Source organism: Callionymus lyra, chromosome 1 (assembly GCF_982586985.1).
Source record: "Callionymus lyra chromosome 1, fCalLyr1.hap1.1, whole genome shotgun sequence".
In the NCBI taxonomy this organism is placed as follows: domain Eukaryota; kingdom Metazoa; phylum Chordata; class Actinopteri; order Syngnathiformes; family Callionymidae; genus Callionymus; species Callionymus lyra.
In genome coordinates, this window is record NC_141818.1 from 453,176 (window position 1) to 480,675 (window position 27,500).

At 39.1% G+C, this 27,500-nt stretch overlaps 1 protein-coding gene across 1 annotated transcript in view; it reads right to left on the reverse strand.

The window, feature by feature from the left end:
- Nucleotides 1-27,500, reverse strand: part of LOC148087309 (netrin-1-like) — a 57,012-nt gene that overhangs the window by 22,107 nt on the left and 7,405 nt on the right. The window contains exons 2-3 of the mRNA XM_087786175.1: nt 10,683-10,871; nt 10,303-10,452 (exon numbers count right to left, since the gene is read on the reverse strand). Of these exons, the coding sequence (XP_087642301.1) occupies nt 10,303-10,452; nt 10,683-10,871 (339 nt within the window). The remainder of the gene's footprint in view (nt 1-10,302; nt 10,453-10,682; nt 10,872-27,500) is intronic.

Genomic DNA, 27,500 nt, shown 5'->3' on the forward strand with positions numbered 1-27,500 from the left:
GTGTGTACATGTGTGTATAAGTGTGTATAAGTGTGTAAGTAAGTAAGTAAGTAAGTAATATTTATTTATATAGCGCTTTTCGAGACCAGGGTCACAAAGCGCTTTAACAATCAAAACAATATTCAAAACAGTACATACTTTAAAGATCAAGATAATACTGAGAACAACACAGGAGTTCCAGAAATTCAAGGAAAAGCCTGAACAAATAGAAACGTCTTAAGATGTTTCTTGAAGGAGTCAGTAGATCATCAAACACACATGTTTCTTGAAGGAGTCAGTAGATCATCAAACACACATGTTTCTTGAAGGAGTCAGTAGATCATCAAACACACATGTTTCTTGAAGGAGTCAGTAGATCATCAAACACAGATGTTTCTTGAAGGAGTCAGTAGATCATCAAACACAGATGTTTCTTGAAGGAGTCAGTAGATCATCAAACACAGATGTTTCTTGAAGGAGTCAGTAGATCATCAAACACAGATGTTTCTTGAAGGAGTCAGTAGATCATCAAACACACATGTTTCTTGAAGGAGTCAGTAGATCATCAAACACACATGTTTCTTAAAGGAGTCAGTAGATCATCAAACACAGATGTTTCTTGAAGGAGTCAGTAGATCATCAAACACAGATGTTTCTTGAAGGAGTCAGTAGATCATCAAACACAGATGTTTCTTGAAGGAGTCAGTAGATCATCAAACACAGATGTTTCTTGAAGGAGTCAGTAGATCATCAAACACAGATGTTTCTTGAAGGAGTCAGTAGATCATCAAACACACATGTTTCTTGAAGGAGTCAGTAGATCATCAAACACAGATGTTTCTTAAAGGAGTCAGTAGATCATCAAGAGCAAAGAGAGAGAAGATTGTTCCAAAGCTTAGGAGCAACAGCCTGAAAAGATTTCTCTCCTCTGGTCCTGAGTCGTGTGCGTGGAACCATCAGTAGATTCTGATCCACAGACCTCAGAGCCCGAGCTGGGGTGTAAGTCTGGATCAGATCATGAAGGTCTGACCATGAATAGATCTGAAAGTAAGAACCAGAATTTTAAAGTTGATCCTGAAAGAAACTGGAAGCCAGTGAAGAGTTTGAAGGAGAAATGTGAGTTCTTCTACTAGAGCGGCTCAGAGTTCTGAATCAACTGCAGACGAGAAGATCCTTCTTGTTAAGACATGAAAACAAACTGTTACAATAGTCCAGACGAGAAGAAACAAACGCATGGATTATAAGATCCAGATCATGTTCCGACAACATTTTCCTAAGTTTAGAGATTTTTCTCAGTTGAAGGAAACAGTTTCTGGTCAGTTTTCTTCAGTGTTGAACAAGAGACATGTCTTTATCAAACACAACACCCAGGTTTCTCAGGCTCAGTTTGACAGACTGACTTAAGTCACTCAAGTACTGACTCAACCCTGGAATCTTATCATCAACAATCACCAGAGTTTCAGTTTTGTCCACATTTAGCTGTAAAGTGTTTTCACTCATTGTTTGATTTCTAGCAACAATTGACTAAGTTCAGCCTCTGGAGCTCAGTTGGATCAAAAGAGCAGTAGAGCTGGATGTCATCAGCAAAAATGTGATAAGAAACATCTGGAAATCTCTGAATGATTTTACCGAGGGGAATCAAGTACAGCAAAAACAATAAAGGACCCAGAACAGAACCTTGAGGGACTCCACACAACAGATCTGCGTGTATAAGTGTGTATAAGTATGTATAAGTGTGTACATGTGTGTATAAGTGTGTATAAGTGTGTATAAGTGTGTACATGTGTGTATAAGTGTGTATAAGTGTGTATAAGTGTGTACATGTGTGTATAAGTGTGTATAAGTGTGTATAAGTGTGTATAAGTGTGTATAAGTGTGTACATGTGTGTATAAGTGTGTACATGTGTGTATAAGTGTGTACATGTGTGTATAAGTGTGTATAAGTGTGTATAAGTGTGTACATGTGTGTATAAGTGTGTATAAGTGTGTATAAGTGTGTACATGTGTGTATAAGTGTGTATAAGTGTGTACATGTGTGTATAAGTGTGTACATGTGTGTATAAGTGTGTATAAGTGTGTATAAGTGTGTATAAGTGTGTATAAGTGTGTACATGTGTGTATAAGTGTGTATAAGTGTGTATAAGTGTGTACATGTGTGTATAAGTGTGTATAAGTGTGTACATGTGTGTATAAGTGTGTACATGTGTGTATAAGTGTGTATAAGTGTGTATAAGTGTGTACATGTGTGTATAAGTGTGTACATGTGTGTATAAGTGTGTATAAGTGTGTATAAGTGTGTATAAGTGTGTACATGTGTGTATAAGTGTGTATAAGTGTGTATAAGTGTGTACATGTGTGTATAGGTGTGTATAAGTGTGTATAAGTGTGTACATGTGTGTATAGGTGTGTATAAGTGTGTATAAGTGTGTACATGTGTGTATAAGTGTGTATAAGTGTGTATAAGTGTGTACATGTGTGTATAAGTGTGTATAAGTGTGTATAAGTGTGTACATGTGTGTATAGGTGTGTATAAGTGTGTATAAGTGTGTACATGTGTGTATAAGTGTGTATAAGTGTGTATAAGTGTGTACATGTGTGTATAAGTGTGTATAAGTGTGTACATGTGTGTATAAGTGTGTATAAGTGTGTATAAGTGTGTACATGTGTGTATAGGTGTGTATAAGTGTGTATAAGTGTGTACATGTGTGTATAAGTGTGTATAAGTGTGTATAAGTGTTTACATGTGTGTATAAGTGTGTATAAGTGTGTATAAGTGTGTACATGTGTGTATAAGTGTGTATAAGTGTGTACATGTGTGTATAAGTGTGTACATGTGTGTATAAGTGTGTATAAGTGTGTATAAGTGTGTACATGTGTGTATAAGTGTGTACATGTGTGTATAAGTGTGTATAAGTGTGTATAAGTGTGTACATGTGTGTATAAGTGTGTATAAGTGTGTATAAGTGTGTACATGTGTGTATAGGTGTGTATAAGTGTGTATAAGTGTGTACATGTGTGTATAAGTGTGTATAAGTGTGTACATGTGTGTATAAGTGTGTATAAGTGTGTATAAGTGTGTACATGTGTGTATAAGTGTGTATAAGTGTGTATAAGTGTGTACATGTGTGTATAGGTGTGTATAAGTGTGTATAAGTGTGTACATGTGTGTATAAGTGTGTATAAGTGTGTATAAGTGTGTACATGTGTGTATAAGTGTGTATAAGTGTGTACATGTGTGTATAAGTGTGTACATGTGTGTATAAGTGTGTATAAGTGTGTATAAGTGTGTACATGTGTGTATAAGTGTGTACATGTGTGTATAAGTGTGTATAAGTGTGTATAAGTGTGTACATGTGTGTATAAGTGTGTATAAGTGTGTATAAGTGTGTACATGTGTGTATAGGTGTGTATAAGTGTGTATAAGTGTGTACATGTGTGTATAAGTGTGTATAAGTGTGTATAAGTGTGTACATGTGTGTATAAGTGTGTATAAGTGTATAAGTGTGTACATGTGTGTATAAGTGTGTATAAGTGTGTATAAGTGTGTACATGTGTGTATAAGTGTGTATAAGTGTGTATAAGTGTGTACATGTGTGTATAGGTGTGTATAAGTGTGTATAAGTGTGTACATGTGTGTATAAGTGTGTATAAGTGTGTATAAGTGTGTACATGTGTGTATAGGTGTGTATAAGTGTGTATAAGTGTGTACATGTGTGTATAAGTGTGTATAAGTGTGTATAAGTGTGTATAAGTGTGTATAAGTGTGTATTATACACACTTAAGATATGTATCAAGCATCAGGATCTATGATTGTGATGCTCTTCTCAACATCCATGGAGGACTTCACTCGCGACAGTTACCAACGTCCAATGAATATGTTTCCGGCTTCGCTTCTCATCGACTCGACTCTGTGGAATATCGTTTGATCTCTCGAGTATGATTTCCACAAGCGATGGAGTCGGTCTGGAGTTCAGGTCAGGATGAGACGTGCAGTCGCTCGGAACAACTCTGACGTCATCGAACGTCATCGATGTTTGATCGACATTCCTCTCACTGTGTGTGACGACACATCAGCGCTGCCGTCTGTCCAGACCTCAACGAAAGGTGGTAAGATTTTTTCATTTCCTCTCTTTAATTCGACTTTTACAACCGAGTTGAACGTCAGTGACAGCTGGTACCACGTGACCGCTGTTCGCTTCAAAAGATCCCGCTCTGCGCGCCTGTCAGTGACGCGGCGTCGTCAGTGACGTCATCGGTGCTGAATGTGGGACTTCTTAATGTTCGCTCCATTACTAATAAATCCTTTATTCTTAATGATCTTTTCACAAGAGTTAATTTGGATTTATTATGTCTTTCTGAGACTTGGCAGAGAGAGGAAGAGTTTATTCATCTGAACAACTCTGTCCAGTAGGGAGCGCTGTCCTGGGGAAGCCTCGCCTCTCTGGTCGTGGAGGAGGTCTTGCTACAGTTTTTAGGGAGAGTTGTTCTTGCAAAGTGATTCAGACAAAGGAATTCACTTCTTTTGAGTCTCAGATGATCTTGATCTACAAGACCTTTCTATTGTGTGTCAATCTACCGTCCGCCTGGTCCTGCGGCGATGTTCTTGAAAGACTTTAGTGACTTCTTATCTTCCATTATTCAAATCTGTTCTTATTCTTGAGACTTTAATCTTCATGTTGATGACGTCACATCTTGTTCTGCTAAAGAACTTTGAACTTTAACAGAAGCTTTAATTTTGAGCAACATGTTTCTGAACCCACTCATCAAAAAGTTACTTTTTACTCTTGGCCTGAACATTTCTAATGTATCTGTACATGATGTTCATCTGATCCTTCTCTTGTTGAACCTGGACTTCATCCCTGAACCTAAGCCTTTGAAAGTTAGGTCTCAGAGGCGTGTCATCTCAGCCGATACTGCAGACAGTTTTTCTGCTATGTTTGACGCTCTTTCCTTTGATGACTGAACGTGTTTGATTCACTGTTACACTGATCATTGTGTTGAAATACTGGATCAAACCTGTTCAATCGAACTTGAAAATTCAGAAAAAACGGTGTCCTTGGACAAATGAAGATCTCCTGAGTCTGAAGAGACTTTGTCGAAAGACTGAGCGTCTCTGGAAGTCTACTAAACTTGAGGTGCATAGACTTCACCTCAGGGATCTGATGACTTCTTACAATGAGATGGTGGAAACTGCTAGATCTGATTACATCACAAAACTGGTAGCAGCCAATAGGAAAAACCCCAAAGTTTTGTTTGACACGATTAATTCTCTCGTGTCTCCTGCTCCTCAAATCACGCCGGTCTTCTGTGAAGCTGACAGCAATGATTGTTGAGATTTTTCATTGACAAAATTAAATTGATCAAAGAGAAAATCTCTCTTTTGTTTGGAACCCCTACTGTCTCTGAGCCCCTCTCCTCCTCTTGGTCCTCCTTCACTGCTGTATCTTTGGGTGATATTTCATCACTAGTGAACAAGATGAAACCCTCCTCTTGCTCAGATGACGTCCTTCCTTGTAGGCTTTTTATCAAAGTATTTGATGTAATTGGCCCCTGAGTTACCAATATGGTGAACCTCCCCCTTTCCATAGGGGTTTTTAACAATGCATTTAAACATGCCATTGTGGAGCCTCTGCTCAAAAAGCCAGGCTTAGACCCGACTGACCTCAGTAACTTAAGGTCTATTTCTAATCTTCATTCTTGTCCAAGATCTTTGAGAAGGTTGTGTCTGAGCAGCTGTTCCTGGATCAGAGCGACATCCATGAGAAGTTTCAGTCTGGCTTCTGTAAACATCTACGGAGACAGTCTTACTGAAGGTGTCCAGTGACATCATGATGTTCTGGTTCTGTTGGATCTGTCGTCAGCCTTTGACACAGTTGAACCAGATCCTGCTGAGAAGACTGAGGGATGAAGACTGTCTGGGTCTGTGTTAGAATGGTTCTCATCTTACCTTTCTGGGCAGTTTTAGTGTATCTGTCAATCAAATGAGGTCTGAATCGGCAGATCTGTTGTGTGGAGTCCCTCAAGGTTCTGTTCTGGGTCCTTTATTGTTTTTGCTGTACTTGATTCCCCTCGGTAAAATCATTCAGAGATTTCCAGATGTTTCTTATCACATGTTTGCTGATGACATCCAGCTCTACTGCTCTTTTGATCCAACTGAGCTCCAGAGGCTGAACTTAGTCAATTGTTGCTAGAAATCAAACAATGAGTGAAAACACTTTACAGCTAAATGTGGACAAAACTGAAACTCTGGTGATTGTTGATGATAAGATTCCAGGGTTGAGTCAGTACTTGAGTGACTTAGGTCAGTCTGTCAAACTGAGCCTGAGAAACCTGGGTGTTGTATTTGATAAAGACATGTCTCTTGTTCGACACTGAAGAAAACTGACCAGAAACTGTTTCCTTCAACTGAGAAAAATCTCTAAACTTAGGAAAATGTTGTCGGAACATGATCTGGATCTTATAATCCATGCGTTTGTTTCTTCTCGTCTGGACTATTGTAACAGTTTGTTTTCATGTCTTAACAAGAAGGATCGTCTCGTCTGCAGTTGATTCAGAATTCTGAGCCGCTCTAGTAGAAGAACTCACATTTCTCCTTCCAGACTGTTGCTCTTAAGCTTCTCCTCTCTTTGCTCTTGATGATCTACTGACTCCTTCAAGAAACATCTGTGTTTGATGATCTACTGACTCCTTCAAGAAACATCTGTGTTTGATGATCTACTGACTCCTTCAAGAAACATCTGTGTTTGATGATCTACTGACTCCTTCAAGAAACATCTGTGTTTGATGATCTACTGACTCCTTTAAGAAACATGTGTGTTTGATGATCTACTGACTCCTTCAAGAAACATGTGTGTTTGATGATCTACTGACTCCTTTAAGAAACATCTGTGTTTGATGATCTACTGACTCCTTCAAGAAACATCTGTGTTTGATGATCTACTGACTCCTTCAAGAAACATGTGTGTTTGATGATCTACTGACTCCTTTAAGAAACATCTGTGTTTGATGATCTACTGACTCCTTTAAGAAACATCTGTGTTTGATGATCTACTGACTCCTTTAAGAAACATCTGTGTTTGATGATCTACTGACTCCTTCAAGAAACATGTGTGTTTGATGATCTACTGACTCCTTCAAGAAACATGTGTGTTTGATGATCTACTGACTCCTTCAAGAAACATGTGTGTTTGATGATCTACTGACTCCTTCAAGAAACATGTGTGTTTGATGATCTACTGACTCCTTCAAGAAACATCTGTGTTTGATGATCTACTGACTCCTTCAAGAAACATGTGTGTTTGATGATCTACTGACTCCTTCAAGAAACATCTTAAGACGTTTCTATTTGTTCAGGCTTTTCCTTGAATTTCTGGAACTCCTGTGTTGTTCTCAGTATTATCTTGATCTTTGAAGTATGTACTGTTTTGAGTATTGTTTTGATTGTTTAAGCGCTTTGTGACCCTGGTCTCGAAAAGCGCTATATAAATAAATATTACTTACTTACTTACATGTGTGTATAAGTGTGTATAAGTGTGTATAAGTGTGTAGAGTGTGAAGAGTGTGTAGAGTGTGTAGAGTGTGTAGAGTGTGTAGAGTGTGTAGAGTGTGTAGAGTGTGTAGAGTGTGTATAAGTGTGTACAAGTGTGTACATGTGTGTATAAGTGTCTATAAGTGTGTATAAGTGTGTAGAGTGTGAAGATTGTGTAGAGTGTGTAGAGTGTGTAGAGTGTGTAGAGTGTGTAGAGTGTGTATAAGTGTGTAGAGTGTGTAGAGTGTGTAGAGTGTGTAGAGTGTGTAGAGTGTGTAGAGTGTGTATAAGTGTGTAGAGTGTGTATAAGTGTGTAGAGTGTGTAGAGTGTGTAGAGTGTGTAGAGTGTGTATAAGTGTGTAGAGTGTGTAGAGTGTGTAGAGTGTGTAGAGTGTGTAGAGTGTATATAAGTGTGTAGAGTGTGTAGAGTGTGTAGAGTGTGTATAAGTGTGTAGAGTGTGTAGAGTGTGTAGAGTGTGTAGAGTGTGTAGAGTGTGTAGAGTGTGTATAAGTGTGTAGAGTGTGTAGAGTGTGTAGAGTGTGTAGAGTGTGTAGAGTGTGTATAAGTGTGTAGAGTGTGTAGAGTGTGTAGAGTGTGTAGAGTGTGTAGAGTGTGTATAAGTGTGTAGAGTGTGTAGAGTGTGTAGAGTGTGTAGAGTGTGTAGAGTGTGTAGAGTGTGTAGAGTGTATATAAGTGTGTAGAGTGTGTAGAGTGTGTAGAGTGTGTAGAGTGTGTATAAGTGTGTAGAGTGTGTAGAGTGTGTAGAGTGTGTAGAGTGTGTAGAGTGTGTAGAGTGTGTAGAGTGTGTAGAGAGTGTAGAGTGTGTAGAGTGTGTAGAGTGTGTATAAGTGTGTAGAGTGTGTAGAGTGTGTAGAGTGTGTAGAGTGTGTAGAGTGTGTAGAGTGTGTAGAGAGTGTAGAGTGTGTAGAGTGTGTAGAGTGTGTAGAGTGTGTATAAGTGTGTAGAGTGTGTAGAGTGTGTAGAGTGTGTAGAGTGTGTAGAGTGTGTAGAGTGTGTAGAGTGTGTAGAGTGTGTATAAGTGTGTAGAGTGTGTAGAGTGTGTAGAGTGTGTAGAGTGTGTAGAGAGTGTAGAGTGTGTAGAGTGTGTAGAGTGTGTAGAGTGTGTAGAGTGTGTAGAGTGTGTAGAGTGTGTATAAGTGTGTAGAGTGTGTAGAGTGTGTAGAGTGTGTAGAGTGTGTAGAGAGTGTAGAGTGTGTAGAGTGTGTAGAGTGTGTAGAGTGTGTAGAGTGTGTAGAGTGTGTATAAGTGTGTAGAGTGTGTAGCGTGTGTAGAGTGTGTAGAGTGTGTAGAGTGTGTAGAGTGTGTATAAGTGTGTAGAGTGTGTAGAGTGTGTAGAGTGTGTAGAGTGTGTAGAGTGTGTAGAGTGTGTATAAGTGTGTAGAGTGTGTAGAGTGTGTAGAGTGTGTAGAGTGTGTAGAGTGTGTAGAGTGTGTAGAGTGTGTATAAGTGTGTAGAGTGTGTAGAGTGTGTAGAGTGTGTAGAGTGTGTAGAGTGTGTATAAGTGTGTAGAGTGTGTAGAGTGTGTAGAGTGTGTAGAGTGTGTAGAGAGTGTAGAGTGTGTAGAGTGTGTAGAGTGTGTAGAGTGTGTAGAGTGTGTAGAGTGTGTAGAGTGTGTAGAGTGTGTATAAGTGTGTAGAGTGTGTAGAGTGTGTAGAGTGTGTAGAGTGTGTAGAGAGTGTAGAGTGTGTAGAGTGTGTAGAGTGTGTAGAGTGTGTAGAGTGTGTAGAGTGTGTAGAGTGTGTATAAGTGTGTAGAGTGTGTAGAGTGTGTAGAGTGTGTATAGAGTGTAGAGTGTGTAGAGTGTGTAGAGTGTGTAGAGTGTGTAGAGTGTGTAGAGTGTGTAGAGTGTGTATAAGTGTGTAGAGTGTGTAGAGAGTGTAGAGTGTGTAGAGTGTGTAGAGAGTGTAGAGTGTGTAGAGTGTGTAGAGTGTGTAGAGTGTGTATAAGTGTGTAGAGTGTGTAGAGTGTGTAGAGTGTGTAGAGTGTGTAGAGTGTGTATAAGTGTGTAGAGTGTGTAGAGTGTGTAGAGTGTGTAGAGTGTGTAGAGAGTGTAGAGTGTGTAGAGTGTGTAGAGTGTGTAGAGTGTGTAGAGTGTGTAGAGTGTGTAGAGTGTGTAGAGTGTGTATAAGTGTGTAGAGTGTGTAGAGTGTGTAGAGAGTGTAGAGTGTGTAAAGAGTGTAGAGTGTGTAGAGTGTGTAGAGTGTGTAGAGTGTGTAGAGTGTGTAGAGTGTGTAGAGTGTGTAGAGTGTGTAGAGAGTGTAGAGTGTGTAGAGTGTGTAGAGTGTGTAGATTGTGTAGAGTGTGTAGAGTGTGTAGAGTGTGTAGAGTGTGTAGAGTGTGTAGAGTGTGTAGAGAGTGTAGAGTGTGTAGAGTGTGTAGAGAGTGTAGAGTGTGTAGAGTGTGTAGAGTGTGTAGAGAGTGTAGAGTGTGTAGAGTGTGTAGAGTGTGTAGAGTGTGTAGAGTGTGTAGAGTGTGTAGAGTGTGTAGAGTGTGTAGAGTGTGTAGAGTGTGTAGAGAGTGTAGAGTGTGTAGAGTGTGTAGAGTGTGTAGAGTGTGTAGAGTGTGTAGAGTGTGTAGAGTGTGTAGAGAGTGTAGAGTGTGTAGAGTGTGTAGAGTGTGTAGAGTGTGTAGAGTGTGTAGAGTGTGTAGAGTGTGTAGTGTGTGTAGAGTGTGTAGAGTGTGTAGAGTGTGTAGAGTGTGTAGAGTGTGTAGAGTGTGTAGAGTGTGTAGAGTGTGTAGAGTGTGTAGAGTGTGTAGAGTGTGTAGTACTCACTGACACAGGGAGCCACAGGCGAGCGGCTCTGCATGAATCCTTCACTGCATCTGTTACAAGTGACTCCAGCGACGCCATCTTTACACTGACATTGACCTGAGGTTTGGTTGCAAGTCTTTCCTGCGGCGCCGACGGGGTGACAGTCGCAGGCTGAGGAGACATGAAGGTTAGAAGGGTCGTCTGAGGACCAATGACCTTGAGTCGTGACCTCTCACGACCTCTGACGACCTCTCATGACCTCTCACGACCTCTGACGACCTCTCACAACCTCTCATGACCTCTCACGACCTCTCATGACCTCTCACGACCTCTGACGATATCTCACGACCTCTCACGACCTCTCACGACCCCTCACGACCCCTCCCGACCCCCAGAGTTACCTCGGCAGGTCTTCCTGTGCGAGATGTTCCTGCTGGCGTCCCTGAAGAAGCCCTCCTGACAGTAGTGACAGTGACGTCCTGCTGTGTTGTGACGACACTTCAGACAAACGCCTCCACTGGTCCGTCCTGAGAGTTTGAACAGTTCCATGTTGAAGCGACAGCGACGAGCGTGAAGGTTGCAGTGGCAGACTGAGGAGAAACACACACTATAACACACCATAACTACACATGATCACACACCATAACTACACTTGAACACACACCATAACTACACTTGAACACACACCATAACTACACATGATCACACACCATAACTACACATGATCACACACCATAACTACACATGATCACACACCATAACTACACATGAACACACACTATAACTACACATGAACACACACCATAACTACACATGATCACACACCATAACTACACATGAACACACACTATAACTACACATGAACACACACTATAACTACACATGAACACACACCATAACTACACATGATCACACACCATAACTACACATGATCACACACCATAACTACACATGATCACACACCATAACTACACATGAACACACACTATAACTACACATGAACACACACCATAACTACACATGATCACACACCATAACTACACTTGAACACACACCATAACTACACTTGAACACACACCATAACTACACTTGAACACACACCATAACTACACATGATCACACACCATAACTACACATGATCACACACCATAACTACACATGATCACACACCATAACTACACATGATCACACACCATAACTACACATGATCACACACCATAACTACACATGATCACACACCATAACTACACATGATCACACACCATAACTACACATGATCACACACCATAACTACACATGATCACACACCATAACTACACATGATCACACACTATAACACACCATAACTACACATGAACACACACCATAACTACACATGATCACACACCATAACTACACATGATCACACACCATAACTACACATGATCACACACCATAACTACACATGATCACACACCATAACTACACATGATCACACACCATAACTAAACATGATCACACACCATAACTACACATGATCACACACCATAACTACACATGATCACACACCATAACTACACATGATCACACACTATAACACACCATAACTACACATGAACACACACCATAACTACACATGAACACACACCATAACTAAACTTGAACACACACTATAACACACCATAACTACACATGAACACACACCATAACTACACATGGACACACACCATAACTACACTTGAACACACACTATAACACACCATAACTACACATGAACACACACCATAACTACACATGAACACACACCATAACTACACTTGAACACACACTATAACACACCATAACTACACATGAACACACACCATAACTACACATGAACACACACCATAACTACACTTGAACACACACTATAACACACCATAACTACACATGAACACACACCATAACTACACTTGAACACAAACTATAACACACCATAACTACACATGAACACACACCATAACTACACTTGAACACACACTATAACACACCATAACTACACATGAACACACACCATAACTACACTTGAACACACACTATAACACACCATAACTACACATGAACACACACCATAACTACACTTGAACACACACTATAACACACCATAACTACACATGAACACACACCATAACTACACATGAACACACACCATAACTACACTTGAACACACACTATAACACACCATAACTACACATGAACACACACCATAACTACACATGAACACACACCATAACTACACTTGAACACACACTATAACACACCATAACTACACATGAACACACACCATAATTACACATGAACACACACCATAACTACACTTGAACACACACTACAACACACCATAACTACACATGAACACACACCATAACTACACATGAACACACACCATAACTACACTTGAACACACACTATAACACACCATAACTACACATGAACACACACCATAACTACACATGAACACACACCATAACTACACTTGAACACACACTATAACTACACTTGAACACACACTATAACACACCATAACTACACATGAACACACACCATAACTACACATGAACACACACCATAACTAAACTTGAACACACACTATAACACACCATAACTACACATGAACACACACCATAACTACACTTGAACACAAACTATAACACACCATAACTACACATGAACACACACCATAACTACACTTGAACACACACTATAACACACCATAACTACACATGAACACACACCATAACTACACTTGAACACACACTATAACACACCATAACTACACATGAACACACACCATAACTACACTTGAACACACACTATAACACACCATAACTACACATGAACACACACCATAACTACACATGAACACACACCATAACTACACTTGAACACACACTATAACACACCATAACTACACATGAACACACACCATAACTACACATGAACACACACCATAACTACACTTGAACACACACTATAACACACCATAACTACACATGAACACACACCATAACTACACATGAACACACACCATAACTACACTTGAACACACACTATAACACACCATAACTACACATGAACACACACCATAACTACACTTGAACACAAACTATAACACACCATAACTACACATGAACACACACCATAACTACACTTGAACACACACTATAACACACCATAACTACACATGAACACACACCATAACTACACTTGAACACACACTATAACACACCATAACTACACATGAACACACACCATAACTACACTTGAACACACACTATAACACACCATAACTACACATGAACACACACCATAACTACACTTGAACACACACTATAACACACCATAACTACACATGAACACACACCATAACTACACTTGAACACACACTATAACACACCATAACTACACATGAACACACACCATAACTACACTTGAACACAAACTATAACACACCATAACTACACATGAACACACACCATAACTACACTTGAACACGCACTATAACACACCATAACTACACATGAACACACACCATAACAATACTTGAACACACACTATAACACACCATAACTACACATGAACACACACCATAACTACACTTGAACACACACCATAACTACACTTGAACACACACCATAACTACACTTGAACACACACTATAACACACCATAACTACACATGAACACACACCATAACTACACTTGAACACAAACTATAACACACCATAACTACACATGAACACACACCATAACTACACTTGAACACACACCATAACTACACTTGAACACACACTATAACACACCATAACTACACATGAACACACACCATAACTACACATGAACACACACCATAACTACACTTGAACACACACTATAACACACCATAACTACACATGAACACACACCATAACTACACTTGAACACACACTATAACACACCATAACTACACATGAACACACACCATAACTACACTTGAACACACACTATAACACACCATAACTACACATGAACACACACCATAACTACACTTGAACACAAACTATAACACACCATAACTACACATGAACACACACCATAACTACACATGAACACACACCATAACTACACTTGAACACACACTATAACACACCATAACTACACATGAACACACACCATAACTACACTTGAACACACACTATAACACACCATAACTACACATGAACACACACCATAACTACACTTGAACACAAACTATAACACACCATAACTACACATGAACACACACCATAACTACACTTGAACACACACTATAACACACCATAACTACACATGAACACACACCATAACTACACTTGAACACACACTATAACACACCATAACTACACATGAACACACACCATAACTACACTTGAACACACACTATAACACACCATAACTACACATGAACACACACCATAACTACACATGAACACACACCATAACTACACTTGAACACACACTATAACACACCATAACTACACATGAACACACACCATAACTACACTTGAACACACACTATAACACACCATAACTACACATGAACACACACCATAACTACACTTGAACACAAACTATAACACACCATAACTACACATGAACACACACCATAACTACACTTGAACACGCACTATAACACACCATAACTACACATGAACACACACCATAACTATACTTGAACACACACTATAACACACCATAACTACACATTAACACACACCATAACTACACTTGAACACACACCATAACTACACTTGAACACACACCATAACTACACTTGAACACACACTATAACACACCATAACTACACATGAACACACACCATAACTACACTTGAACACAAACTATAACACACCATAACTACACATGAACACACACCATAACTACACTTGAACACACACTATAACACACCATAACTACACATGAACACACACCATAACTACACTTGAACACACACTATAACACACCATAACTACACATGAACACACACCATAACTACACATGAACACACACCATAACTACACTTGAACACACACTATAACACACCATAACTACACATGAACACACACCATAACTACACTTGAACACACACTATAACACACCATAACTACACATGAACACACACCATAACTACACTTGAACACACACTATAACACACCATAACTACACATGAACACACACCATAACTACACTTGAACACAAACTATAACACACCATAACTACACATGTACACACACCATAACTACACTTGAACACACACTATAACACACCATAACTACACATGAACACACACCATAACTACACTTGAACACACACTATAACACACCATAACTACACATGAACACACACCATAACTACACTTGAACACACACTATAACACACCATAACTACACATGAACACACACCATAACTACACATGAACACACACCATAACTACACTTGAACACACACTATAACACACCATAACTACACATGAACACACACCATAACTACACTTGAACACAAACTATAACACACCATAACTACACATGAACACACACCATAACTACACTTGAACACACACTATAACACACCATAACTACACATGAACACACACCATAACTACACTTGAACACACACTATAACACACCATAACTACACATGAACACACACCATAACTACACTTGAACACACACCATAACTACACTTGAACACACACTATAACTACACTTGAACACACACTATAACACACCATAACTACACATGAACACACACCATAACTACACTTGAACACACACTATAACACACCATAACTACACATGAACACACACCATAACTACACTTGAACACACACTATAACACACCATAACTACACATGAACACACACCATAACTACACTTGAACACACGCTATAACACACCATAACTACACATGAACACACACCATAACTACACTTGAACACACACTATAACACACCATAACTACACATGAACACACACCATAACTACACTTGAACACAAACTATAACACACCATAACTACACATGAACACACACCATAACTACACTTGAACACACACTATAACACACCATAACTACACATGAACACACACCATAACTACACTTGAACACACACTATAACACACCATAACTACACATGAACACACACCATAACTACACTTGAACACAAACTATAACACACCATAACTACACATGAACACACACCATAACTACACTTGAACACACACTATAACACACCATAACTACACATGAACACACACCATAACTACACTTGAACATACACTATAACACACCATAACTACACATGAACACACACCATAACTACACTTGAACACACACTATAACACACCATAACTACACATGAACACACACCATAACTACACTTGAACACACACTTTAACACACCATAACTACACATGAACACACACCATAACTACACTTGAACACAAACTATAACACACCATAACTACACATGAACACACACCATAACTACACTTGAACACACACTATAACACACCATAACTACACATGAACACACACCATAACTACACTTGAACACACACTATAACACACCATAACTACACATGAACACACACCATAACTACACTTGAACACACACTATAACACACCATAACTACACATGAACACACACCATAACTACACTTGAACACACACTATAACACACCATAACTACACATGAACACACACCATAACTACACTTGAACACAAACTATAACACACCATAACTACACATGAACACACACCATAACTACACTTGAACACACACTATAACACACCATAACTACACATGAACACACACCATAACTACACTTGAACACACACTATAACACACCATAACTACACATGAACACACACCATAACTACACATGAACACACACCATAACTACACATAAACAGACAATAACTACACATAAACACACAAAAACTACACATAAACACACCATAACTACACATGAACACACACCATAACTACACATGATCACACACCATAACTACACATGATCACACACCATAACAACACATGAACACACACCATAACTACACATGAACACACACCATAACTACACATAAACAGACAATAACTTCACATAAACACACAAAAACACACCATAACTACACATAAGCACACAATAACTACACATGATCACACCATAACTACACAAGATCACACACCATAACTATACATGATCACACACCATAACAACACATGAACACACACCATAACTACACATGAACACACAATAACTACACATGAACACACACAATAATGACACATAAACACACACCATAACAAACCATAACTACATATGATCTCACACAATAACTACACATGATCACACACCATAACTACACATGATCACACACCATAACAACACATGAACACACAATAACTACACATGAACACACACACAATAATGACACATAAACACACACCATAACACACCATAACTACATATGATCTCACACAATAACTACACATAAACACACAAAAACTACACATAAACACACAATAACTACACATAAACACACACAAGAATGACACATAAACATACACAATAATGACACATAAACACACACAGTAATGGCACATAAACACACAATAATGACACATAAACACACACAATAATGACACATAAACATAAACAATAATGACACATAAACACACACAATAATGACACATAAACACACACAATAATGACAAATAAACACACAATAATGACACATAAACACACACAATAATGACACATAAACACACACAATAATGACACATAAACACACGCAATAATGACAAATAAACACACAATAGATCATACGAGGGATTCTTTCTGACGACACTAAACTTCTTCATACGCAGAATGAACGAGTTGATGAAGAACAAACACATGTCGTTCTGTGACATCAGCGTTTCATCAGAATTCACGAGGGTCAGTGAACGCAGCATCAATGTTTGTGCGACATGTTGTGAGTCAGTCGCACACTTGAACTTTTGAGCTCAAACGATGTTTTTCTACGTCTGAAGCCAATTAAGATGAATCTGCCGAGAGCTGGTGATTAATGCATGTTGTGAGTCCGACTACACAACTGATGTTTATCAGGTGTTTGTGTGTGCGTGTGTGTGTGTGTGTCTGTGTGTGTGTCTGTGTGTGTGTGTGTGTGTGTGTGTGCGTGCGTGCGTGAGTGCGTGCGTGCGTGCGTGTGTGTGTGTGTGTGTCTGTGTGTGTGTCTGTGTGTGTGTGTGTGTGTGTGTGTGCGTGCGTGCGTGAGTGCGTGCGTGCGTGCGTGTGTGTGTGCGTGTGTGTGTGTGTGTGAGTGTGTCTGTGTGTGGGTGTGTGTGTGTGTGTGTGTGTGTGTGTCTGTGTGTGGGTGTGTGTGTGTGTGTGTGTGTGTGTGTGTGTGTGTGTGTATGTGTGTGTGTGTGTGTGTGTGTGTGTGTGTGTGTGTGTGTATGTGTGTGTGTGTGTGTGTGTGTGTGTGTGTGTGTGTGTGTGTGTGTGTGTGTGTGTGTGTGTGTGTGGCACCATGTAACCACATGTTAATATTTCATGTATTCATATCAAAATACTAGTTTCTGGTGGATTCATGAAAGTTGTTAAAAACTGACGAAAACAGGAAACGATTAAACTTTCTGTTGCTAAGCAACGTTGTTTATTTTGTGTTTTTGTTTATTTAACATGTTTCATTGTTTACTTTGATGTTACGACTTTAAAATCATGATTTTCATTGACGTGACAAACATTGTTATATATTGTAATTATATTAACAGTTTATGTGTAACTGTTTTTACACAAACATGTGTATCAATGAACTCATTATATAAACAAATCAAATGAATAATGAATCAAGATGAGAAGACGTTACTAAGATAAGATGGTTTGTGAGTCACTAAGATTGTGTTACACAATCAAACATTAAACTACACAATCAAACATTGAGCTACACAATCAAACATTAAACTACACAATCAAACATTAAACTACACAATCAAACATTAAACTACACAATTAAACATTAAACTACACAATCAAACATTAAACTACACAATCAAACATTAAACTACACAATTAAACATTAAACTACACAATTAAACATTAAACTACACAATCAAACATTAAACTACACAATTAAACATTAAACTACACAATTAAACATTAAACTACACAATTAAACATTAAACTACACAATCAAACATTAAACTACACAATTAAACATTAAACTACACAATCAAACATTAAACTACACAATTAAACATTAAACTACACAATCAAACATTAAACTACACAATTAAACATTAAACTACACAATCAAACATTAAACTACACAATTAAACATTAAACTACACAATTAAACATTAAACTACACAATCAAACATCAAACTACACAATTAAACTACACAATGCAACATTAAGCTACAACAGCAACAGGTTCAGCAACAGTCGCTGGCTCGGCTCCAGGACTCAAACACTGGTGTCATGAAGATCCAGGTCCGTGACGGACGTTCTCAGCTTCTATTGAGCTTCTGCTCCACAAAGCCCTGAATGAAGATCCTCTGTCAGGTGATCTTCAGCCAACAATGGCAGCAGCTGTCGTGGCGGCATGAGGCCGCGACGCGCTCGAGCTTCATCTACAACTTAATAGGAGCATCTTTCTGTGGAACACAAGCTCTTCAGCGACTCGTGTGAACCGAGACCAGGACCTGGAACCTTCTGGCGCTCCGTCCATGGACGAGTCCTGCAGACGTGACAGAGACTAATTGAGTCGTGATCCTCAAAGAGACCAGAGGATGGAGAACAAAAGCAGGAAGTTCTTCTCGGTCTGATCTCATGATCTTCACAGTCTGATCTCATGGTCTTCACAGTCTGATCTCATGGTCTTCACAGTCTGATCTCATGGTCTTCACAGTCTGATCTCATGGTCTTCACAGTCTGATCTCATGGTCTTCACAGTCTGATCTCATCATCTCTCAGGTCTGCAGCGTCAGCTCTTCTCATGGATCCTGCTCCTGAGAACCAGGTCCAGCCAAGACCTGCAGAACTTTGATCCACGTCAGAGCTTCTGGCCCTGGACGTGACAGTGACTCATGGATCATCTCCTCAAGAGTGTGACAGTGACTCATGGATCATCTCCTCAAGAGTGTGACAATGACTCATGGATCATCTCCTCAAGAGTGTGACAGTGACTCATGGATCATCTCCTCAAGAGTGTGACAATGACTCATGGATCATCTCCTCAAGAGTGTGACAGTGACTCATGGATCATCTCCTCAAGAGTGTGACAATGACTCATGGATCATCTCCTCAAGAGTGTGACAGTGACTCATGGATCATCTCCTCAAGAGTGTGACAATGACTCATGGATCATCTCCTCAAGAGTGTGACAGTGACTCATGGATCATCTCCTCAAGAGTGTGACAGTGACTCATGGATCATCTCCTCAAGAGTGTGACAATGACTCATGGATCATCTCCTCAAGAGTGTGACAGTGACTCATGGATCATCTCCTCAAGAGTGTGACAGTGACTCATGGATCATCTCCTCAAGAGTGTGACAGTGACTCATGGATCATCTCCTCAAGAGTGTGACAGTGACTCATGGATCATCTCCTCAAGAGTGTGACAGTGACTCATGGATCATCTCCTCAAGAGTGTGACAGTGACTCATGGATCATCTCCTCAAGAGTGTGACAGTGACTCAAGACTCATGACTCATGGATCCATAGAAATGTTTCGAAGCTTGAATGCTTGAATCTCTGATGAAACCATCGAAGGTTGAGGAGCAACATGTTCACATTTATGTTTAGATTCAGCATCAGGTTCATGTTTAGATTCAGCATCAGGTTCATGTTTAGATTCAGCATCAGGTTCATGTTTAGATTCAGCATCAGGTTCATGTTTAGATTCAGCATCAGGTTCATGTTTAGATTCAGCATCAGGTTCATGTTTAGATTCAGCATCAGGTTCATGTTTAGATTCAGCATCAGGTTCATGTTTAGATTCTGCATCAGGTTCATGTTTAGATTCAGCATCAGGTTCATGTTTAGGTTCAGCATCAGGTTCATGTTTAGATTCAGCATCAGGTTCATGTTTAGATTCAGCATCGGGTTCATGTTTAGATTCAGCATCAGGTTCATGTTTAGATTCAGCATCAGGTTCATGTTTAGATTCAGCATCAGGTTCATGTTTAGATTCAGCATCAGGTTCATGTTTAGATTCAGCATCGGGTTCATGTTTAGATTCAGCATCAGGTTCATGTTTAGATTCAGCATCAGGTTCATGTTTAGATTCTGCATCAGGTTCATGTTTAGATTCAGCATCAGGTTCATGTTTAGGTTCAGCATCAGGTTCATGTTTAGATTCAGCATCAGGTTCATGTTTAGATTCAGCATCGGGTTCATGTTTAGATTCAGCATCAGGTTCATGTTTAGATTCAGCATCAGGTTCATGTTTAGATTCAGCATCAGGTTCATGTTTAGATTCAGCATCAGGTTCATGTTTAGATTCAGCATCGGGTTCATGTTTAGATTCAGCATCAGGTTCATGTTTAGATTCAGCATCAGGTTCATGTTTAGATTCAGCATCAGGTTCATGTTTAGATTCAGCATCAGGTTCATGTTTAGATTCAGCATCAGGTTCATGTTTAGATTCAGCATCAGGTTCATGTTTAGATTCAGCATCAGGTTCATGTTTAGATTCAGCATCAGGTTCATGTTTAGATTCTGCATCAGGTTCATGTTTAGATTCAGCATCAGGTTCATGTTTAGATTCAGCATCGGGTTCATGTTTAGATTCAGCATCAGGTTCATGTTTAGATTCAGCATCGGGTTCATGTTTAGATTCAGCATCGGGTTCATGTTTAGATTCAGCATCAGGTTCATTTTTAGATTCAGCATCAGGTTCATGTTTAGATTCAGCATCAGGTTTATGTTTAGATTCAGCATCAGGTTCATGTTTAGATTCAGCATTGGGTTTATGTTTAGATTCAGCATCAGGTTCATGTTTAGATTCAGCATCAGGTTCATGTTTAGATTCAGCATTGGGTTTATGTTTAGATTCAGCATCGGGTTCATGTTTAGATTCAGCATCAGGTTCATGTTTAGATTCAGCATTGGGTTTATGTTTAGATTCAGCATCAGGTTCATGTTTAGATTCAGCATCAGGTTCATGTTTAGATTCAGCATCAGGTTCATGATTAGATTCAGCATCAGGTTCATGTTTAGATTCAGCATCAGGTTTATGTTTAGATTCAGCATCAGGTTCATGTTTAGATTCAGCATCAGGTTCATGTTTAGATTCAGCATCAGGTTCATGTTTAGATTCAGCATCAGGTTCATGTTTAGATTCAGCATCAGGTTCATGTTTAGATTCAGCATCAGGTTCATGATTAGATTCAGCATCAGGTTCATGTTTAGATTCAGCATCAGGTTTATGTTTAGATTCAGCATCGGGTTCATGTTTAGATTCAGCATCGGGTTCATGTTTAGATTCAGCATCGGGTTCATGTTTAGATTCAGCATCAGGTTCATGTTTAGATTCAGCATCAGGTTTATGTTTAGATTCAGCATCAGGTTTATGTTTAGATTCAGCATCAGGTTCATGTTTAGATTCAGCATCAGGTTCATGATTAGATTCAGCATCAGGTTTATGTTTAGATTCAGCATCAGGTTTATGTTTAGATTCAGCATCAGGTTCATGTTTAGATTCAGCATCAGGTTCATGATTAGATTCAGCATCAGGTTCATGTTTAGATTCAGCATCAGGTTCATGTTTAGATTCAGCATCAGGTTCATGTTTAGATTCAGCATCAGGTTTATGTTTAGATTCAGCATCAGGTTCATGTTTAGATTCAGCATCAGGTTCATGTTTAGATTCAGCATCAGGTTCATGTTTAGATTCAGCATCAGGTTCATGTTTAGATTCAGCATCGGGTTCATGTTTAGATTCAGCATCAGGTTCATGTTTAGATTCAGCATCGGGTTCATGTTTAGATTCAGCATCAGGTTCATGTTTAGATTCAGCATCAGGTTCATGATTAGATTCAGCATCAGGTTCATGTTTAGATTCAGCATCAGGTTCATGTTTAGATTCAGCATCAGGTTCATGTTTAGATTCAGCATCGGGTTCATGTTTAGATTCAGCATCAGGTTCATGTTTAGATTCAGCATCGGGTTCATGTTTAGATTCAGCATCGGGTTCATGTTTAGATTCAGCATCAGGTTTATGTTTAGATTCAGCATCGGGTTCATGTTTAGATTCAGCATCAGGTTCATGTTTAGATTCAGCATCAGGTTCATGTTTAGATTCAGCATCAGGTTCATGTTTAGATTCAGCATCAGGTTCATGTTTAGATTCAGCATCAGGTTCATGTTTAGATTCAGCATCAGGTTCATGTTTAGATTCAGCATCAGGTTCATGTTTAGATTCAGCATCAGGTTCATGTTTAGATTCAGCATCAGGTTCATGTTTAGATTCAGCATCAGGTTCATGTTTAGATTCAGCATCAGGTTCATGTTTAGATTCTGCATCAGGTTCATGTTTAGATTCAGCATCAGGTTCATGTTTAGGTTCAGCATCAGGTTCATGTTTAGATTCAGCATCAGGTTCATGTTTAGATTCAGCATCGGGTTCATGTTTAGATTCAGCATCAGGTTCATGTTTAGATTCAGCATCAGGTTCATGTTTAGATTCAGCATCAGGTTCATGTTTAGATTCAGCATCAGGTTCATGTTTAGATTCAGCATCGGGTTCATGTTTAGATTCAGCATCAGGTTCATGTTTAGATTCAGCATCAGGTTCATGTTTAGATTCTGCATCAGGTTCATGTTTAGATTCAGCATCAGGTTCATGTTTAGGTTCAGCATCAGGTTCATGTTTAGATTCAGCATCAGGTTCATGTTTAGATTCAGCATCGGGTTCATGTTTAGATTCAGCATCAGGTTCATGTTTAGATTCAGCATCAGGTTCATGTTTAGATTCAGCATCAGGTTCATGTTTAGATTCAGCATCAGGTTCATGTTTAGATTCAGCATCAGGTTCATGTTTAGATTCAGCATCAGGTTCATGATTAGATTCAGCATCAGGTTCATGTTTAGATTCAGCATCAGGTTTATGTTTAGATTCAGCATCAGGTTCATGTTTAGATTCAGCATCAGGTTCATGTTTAGATTCAGCATCAGGTTCATGTTTAGATTCAGCATCAGGTTCATGTTTAGATTCAGCATCGGGTTCATGTTTAGATTCAGCATCAGGTTCATGTTTAGATTCAGCATCGGGTTCATGTTTAGATTCAGCATCAGGTTCATGTTTAGATTCAGCATCAGGTTCATGATTAGATTCAGCATCAGGTTCATGTTTAGATTCAGCATCAGGTTCATGTTTAGATTCAGCATCGGGTTCATGTTTAGATTCAGCATCGGGTTCATGTTTAGATTCAGCATCGGGTTTATGTTTAGATTCAGCATCAGGTTCATGTTTAGATTCAGCATCAGGTTCATGTTTAGATTCAGCATCAGGTTCATGTTTAGATTCAGCATCAGGTTCATGTTTAGATTCAGCATCAGGTTCATGTTTAGATTCAGCATCGGGTTTATGTTTAGATTCAGCATCAGGTTCAGCATCAGGTTCATGTTTAGATTCAGCATCAGGTTCATGTTTAGATTCAGCATCAGGTTCAGCATCAGGTTCATGTTTAGATTCAGCATCAGGTTCATGTTTAGATTCAGCATCAGGTTCATGTTTAGATTCAGCATCGGGTTCATGTTTAGATTCAGCATCAGGTTCATGTTTAGATTCAGCATCAGGTTTATGTTTAGATTCAGCATCAGGTTCATGTTTAGATTCAGCATCAGGTTCATGTTTAGATTCAGCATCGGGTTCATGTTTAGATTCAGCATCGGGTTCATGTTTAGATTCAGCATCAGGTTCATGTTTAGATTCAGCATCGGGTTCATGTTTAGATTCAGCATCAGGTTCATGTTTAGATTCAGCATCAGGTTCATGTTTAGATTCAGCATCAGGTTTATGTTTAGATTCAGCATCAGGTTCATGTTTAGATTCAGCATCAGGTTCATGTTTAGATTCAGCATCAGGTTCATGTTTAGATTCAGCATCAGGTTCATGTTTAGATTCAGCATCAGGTTCATGTTTAGATTCAGCATCGGGTTCATGTTTAGATTCAGCATCAGGTTCATGTTTAGATTCAGCATCAGGTTCATGTCTAGATTCAGCATCAGGTTCATGTTTAGATTCAGCATCAGGTTCATGTTTAGATTCAGCATCAGGTTCATGTTTAGATTCAGCATCGGGTTCATGTTTAGATTCTGCATCAGGTTCATGTTTAGATTCAGCATCAGGTTCATGATTAGATTCAGCATCAGGTTCATGTTTAGATTCAGCATCAGGTTCATGTTTAGATTCAGCATCAGGTTCATGTTTAGATTCAGCATCGGGTTCATGTTTAGATTCAGCATCAGGTTCATGTTTAGATTCTGCATCAGGTTCATGTTTAGATTCAGCTTCGGGTTCATGTTTAGATTCAGCATCAGGTTCATGTTTAGATTCAGCATCAGGTTCATGTTTAGATTCAGCATCAGGTTCATGTTTAGATTCAGCATCGGGTTCATGTTTAGATTCAGCATCAGGTTCATGTTTAGATTCAGCATCAGGTTCATGTTTAGATTCAGCATCGGGTTCATGTTTAGATTCAGCATCAGGTTCATGTTTAGATTCAGCATCGGGTTCATGTTTAAATTCAGCATCGGGTTCATGTTTAAATTCAGCATCAGGTTCATGTTTAGATTCAGCATCGGGTTCATGTTTAAATTCAGCATCAGGTTCATGTTTAGATTCAGCATCGGGTTCATGTTTAGATTCAGCATCGGGTTCATGTTTAGATTCAGCATCGGGTTTATGTTTAGATTCAGCATCAGGTTCATGTTTAGATTCAGCATCAGGTTCATGTTTAGATTCAGCATCGGGTTCATGGTTAAATTCAGCATCAGGTTCATGTTTAGATTCAGCATCAGGTTCATGTTTAGATTCAGCATCAGGTTCATGTTTAGATTCAGCATCGGGTTCATGTTTAGATTCAGCATCAGGTTCATGTTTAGATTCAGCATCAGGTTCATGTTTAGATTCAGCATCAGGTTCATGTTTAGATTCAGCATCAGGTTCATGTTTAGATTAGGCATCAGGTTCATGTTTAGATTCAGCATCAGGTTCATGTTTAGATTCAGCATCAGGTTCATGTTTAGATTCAGCATCAGGTTCATGTTTAGATTCAGCATCAGGTTCATGTTTAGATTCAGCATCAGGTTCATGTTTAGATTCAGCATCAGGTTCATGTTTAGATTCAGCATCAGGTTCATGTTTAGATTCAGCATCGGGTTCATGTTTAGATTCAGCATCGGGTTCATGTTTAGATTCAGCATCGGGTTCATGTTTAAATTCAGCATCGGGTTCATGTTTAAATTCAGCATCAGGTTCATGTTTAGATTCAGCATCGGGTTCATGTTTAAATTCAGCATCAGGTTCATGTTTAGATTCAGCATCGGGTTCATGTTTAGATTCAGCATCGGGTTCATGTTTAGATTCAGCATCGGGTTTATGTTTAGATTCAGCATCAGGTTCATGTTTAGATTCAGCATCAGGTTCATGTTTAGATTCAGCATCGGGTTCATGGTTAAATTCAGCATCAGGTTCATGTTTAGATTCAGCATCAGGTTCATGTTTAGATTCAGCATCAGGTTCATGTTTAGATTCAGCATCGGGTTCATGTTTAGATTCAGCATCAGGTTCATGTTTAGATTCAGCATCAGGTTCATGTTTAGATTCAGCATCAGGTTCATGTTTAGATTCAGCATCAGGTTCATGTTTAGATTCAGCATCAGGTTCATGTTTAGATTCAGCATCAGGTTCATGTTTAGATTCAGCATCAGGTTCATGTTTAGATTCAGCATCAGGTTCATGTTTAGATTCAGCATCGGGTTCATGTTTAGATTCAGCATCAGGTTCATGTTTAGATTCAGCATCAGGTTCATGTTTAGATTCAGCATCAGGTTCATGTTTAGATTCAGCATCAGGTTCATGTTTAGATTCAGCATCAGGTTCATGTTTAGATTCAGCATCAGGTTCATGTTTAGATTCAGCATCAGGTTCATGTTTAGATTCAGCATCG